Source organism: Oncorhynchus masou, unplaced genomic scaffold (assembly GCF_036934945.1).
Source record: "Oncorhynchus masou masou isolate Uvic2021 unplaced genomic scaffold, UVic_Omas_1.1 unplaced_scaffold_15116, whole genome shotgun sequence".
Classification (NCBI taxonomy): Eukaryota; Metazoa; Chordata; class Actinopteri; order Salmoniformes; family Salmonidae; genus Oncorhynchus; species Oncorhynchus masou.
Window position 1 is genome coordinate 488 of NW_027005137.1, and position 3,813 is coordinate 4,300.

The 3,813-nt window shown below is 43.1% G+C and overlaps 1 protein-coding gene across 1 annotated transcript; it reads left to right on the forward strand.

Moving 5' to 3' along the window:
- Positions 1-543: 543 nt before the first annotated feature.
- LOC135531101 (DNA polymerase delta catalytic subunit-like) lies at positions 544-2,576 on the forward strand (the record flags this gene model as incomplete). The annotated part of the gene is made up of 5 exons (XM_064959221.1): positions 544-682; positions 1,020-1,133; positions 1,471-1,610; positions 1,928-2,053; positions 2,406-2,576. Coding segments are annotated over exons 3-5 (382 nt in total), but the record flags the coding sequence as incomplete, so codon positions are not given.
- Between the last annotated feature and the right edge of the window lie 1,237 nt (positions 2,577-3,813).

Sequence of the window (3,813 nt, forward strand, 5' to 3'; positions counted from 1 at the left end):
AACTAACCTAAGACAGGAATTTTTACGAGGATTATATGTCATGAATTGTGAAAAACTGAGTTTAAATGTATTTGGCTAAGGTGTATGTAAACTTCCGACTTCAACTGTATAATCAAAGTGGCCAGATGACAGTGAATTATATCAATCAGAATGAAATAGGCCTGGCTATATAATACACATGCTATTTAACTTACTTTTTTATCCAAACTGACTTACGGTTTTGGGTCCATTTTTTTTGTTGATGGCTGTAGCGGTAATCAAACTCACGACCTGATGGTGCCAGCGCCATGCTCTACCAGCTGAACCAGTTGTAGCTGATTTGGTTGAATAGAATACACTGGAATTACTTTAATTTTCCAGAAGGAACTTAAGTTGTTGCAAATCAGATAAGATAAATATATAGTACTAAATATATAAACAGCATTCACACGTGACAGATACAAATGCTTACAAGGTGTGTAAAGTACTAATCGTTGGCCCATTGATGTCTCCTGTAGATGGACACTAAAGGCGGAATAGCGGTCCGCCGAGGGGCGGGCGTCCCAGGCCAAGCGTGGTAGAACTGGCGGGGATTGGGAAGACAGCCCGTCGATCTTCGAGGAGGAACTCGCCCTGTTCGAAGAAGCCGATATGGAGGCGGAGGAGAGGGAAGGACAGGCGGGGCATGACGTCATCCCTGTTGGTGAGAGGATGAGAGGAGAGCGCATGGTGATGTGCATTGTGCAGGCTTTAGTCTTACCAGGGATTCCTATTGTCTGGAATGACTGAAATGTTTAGGATTTCTGCCCTTTAACTAGCCTGAAATCCAGAACATGTTTAAAACCATCATTCCACTCCATGTAGGCCAACTACATGTTTAGCATGACAAGGAGTGGAATAACTCAACGCACTGGTACCCAGGCTACCATTTGACGCCTGTGGTGGAGAGTTTAATTCATTTTTCACCAACCTGCCTCTTTAACATCACACTGACTGACCAATCTCCTGTCTTCTGCATGTGACCCTTGACCCGGTTGCAGGTGAGCTGTTCTCTGCTGACCTCAACCCCCGATGGCGTAGGCCGCAGGCCGCCCCTCTTAACCCGGACTCTGACACCCTGGTCTTCCAACAGATTGATCTCGACTACTATTTAGGTAAGCTATGTCACTGAAATGTTTAGGGTTTCTGCCATTTGACTAGCCTGGAATCCAGAACCTGTTTAAAACCATCATTCCACTACATGTTGGCCTATATGGAGTGGAATGTTGCAATAAAGCTCAGGGATGAGGCTGGAGAAATGTAAACACTCTCGAGATCATAGGTGGATATATACAGGCAATGCCTGACAGTCCATGGGACCAACAGGTTAGTTTTAGTTGAAGCATATTTAGGCTGCCATGGACTTTTAAAGGCCATTTTTATGTCACGTTTTAAGGCAGGAGTGCGAGTCATGACACCGACCTAAACTGTTTGTGATGGTCTGTTCAACAGGGGCTGTTGTGGCTGGCATGCCAGGTCAGTCTCAGGGAATGTACCAATAATCCGCATGTTTGGGGTGACTGACAGCGGGAACAGTGTGTGCTGCCACGTGCACGGCTTTGCCCCCTATTTCTACATCCCTGCCCCCAATGGTGAGTTTTCTCTGAAAATGAGCGATATAATGATACGCAACATTACTCTACATATCAGACCTATTAGTGCGAGCTAAGCATGGCATGAACGTGTGGGATACGTGTTTTCTAGGCATCACAGTAGTAATGTCGTGGTCACTTTAAGAAGCAGAAGGCTACATTATTATTTAGGACTAAATCTGAGGGCCAACCACAAATGGCATGAAAATAATGGCTTTAATTTTGTCCATCAAGTTGGTGGAATGGAGTAACAATATCAAATTCATCCACCCCTTTTTCTCTCTCACTTTCCCCCTTCCTTCCTCTCTCTGTCTCAGGGTTCACCAGTGATCACTTGAGTGAGTTCAAAAGGGAGCTTAACTCTGCTGTGCTGAAGGACATGCGCTCCAACAAGGACAACATATCGGTCACTGTGCTGGCGGTGGACATCACACGCAAAGAAAGTATGTATAGTGCCCATGTCTGGTCTAGTGGTGGCACTGCAATAGGCTAGTAGTGGGACTGCTGACTCCTGGATACACTTAGGGTGCATTCCAGTAGTCATTTGAGGCAAAGGAAAGTTCAGAATGGTAACATGGACATGTTTTGGACAGGTAGCAAAGAAAAGAGCGTTTGAGTTGGTTGAATGAGCGAAGTAAAAGACGCTCTATCAGTCCTTACCTCCTTTTACCAAGGATGCAGAGGAGGATCCTGTGTGTTAACTGTTGAACTGTTGTTTTTGGTTGTGTGTGTGGTAGCTTGTAGTGCTGTAGGCTGACCAGGTAGTTGATAACTTCCTCCCCATCTCTTCTCCAGGTATGTATGGTTACCATGGGAAACGGATTGCGGACTTCCTGTGCATCACTATGGCAATGCCTCGTCTGATTGCCCCGGCGAAGAGGCTCCTGGAGCAGGGATTTAAGTTTGGACCTTTCCCCATTCAGAGCTTCTCTTCCTACGAGGCTAACATCGACTTTGAGATCAGGTGTGTGTGTGTGTGTTTTTTGTGTGTGTGTTTGTGTGTGTGAGTGAGAGAGAGAGAGTAAAAAAAAGAAGCAGTCCTGGTTTTTCCCTTGACATTTTAACCCAGTTCATTCCCTAACTGCCGGGCCTCTCTTACCCCCCCGTACTGCCTCAACGAGCTGCAACACTCTGACAGTCTAATAAATACAGTTCTATATTTGCTTTCCGAAAAAATGATCACTTGGTTGTGTTTATGACAGTCATGAGTAACATTAGAATACAGAATGTATTTAATTTCAAAGAACACATTATCATTGTCATTAGTTTATGTTACTGTAGGTCATCTGTTGCAGCGTGGTCACGTGTGGAGGACATGAAACAGGGTTTATTCTTGTAAAACATTTTTATTTTGAAATAGTGTTCATCTTTTCATTTTGAGAGTTAATTCACAATGGTAAGTGTGTTGGACACCTCCGAATGTGCTCTTTCTGATACTGTATACAAATCAACACGTCTTACCTGTGTGTGACTCTAGGAGGATTTGAAAAAGTCACTTTTTGGCGCTGTGAAACAAAATGGCGCGTCCTCCTGAAATGGCTTCTAACACTAATGAGACTTATTTAGGATGAGTCTAGGAAGTAGTGGAGCAGGACTTTAAAAGGAGATTAACATGTTTTATTGATATGCAGACAAAATGACTTCCTCAGGGCTTCTAACACTAATGAGACTTATTTAGGATGAGTCTAGGAAGTAGTGGAGCAGGACTTTAAAAGGAGATTAACAGGTTTTATTGATATGCAGACAAAATGACTTCCTCAGGGCTTCGAACACTAATGAGACTTATTTAGGATGAGTCTAGGAAGTAGTGGAGCAGGACTTTAAAAGGAGATTAACAGGTTTTATTGATATGCAGACAAAATGACTTCCTCAGGGCTTCTAACACTAATGAGACTTATTTAGGATGAGTCTAGGAAGTAGTGGAGCAGGACTTTAAAAGGAGATTAACAGGTTTTATTGATATGCAGACAAAATGACTTCCTCAGGGCTTCTAACACTAATGAGACTTATTTAGGATGAGTCTAGGAAGTAGTGGAGCAGGACTTTAAAAGGAGATTAACAGGTTTTATTGATATGCAGACAAAATGACTTCCTCAGGGCTTCTAACACTAATGAGACTTATTTAGGATGAGTCTAGGAAGTAGTGGAGCAGGACTTTAAAAAGGAGATTAACAGGTTTTATTGATATGCAGACAAAATGACT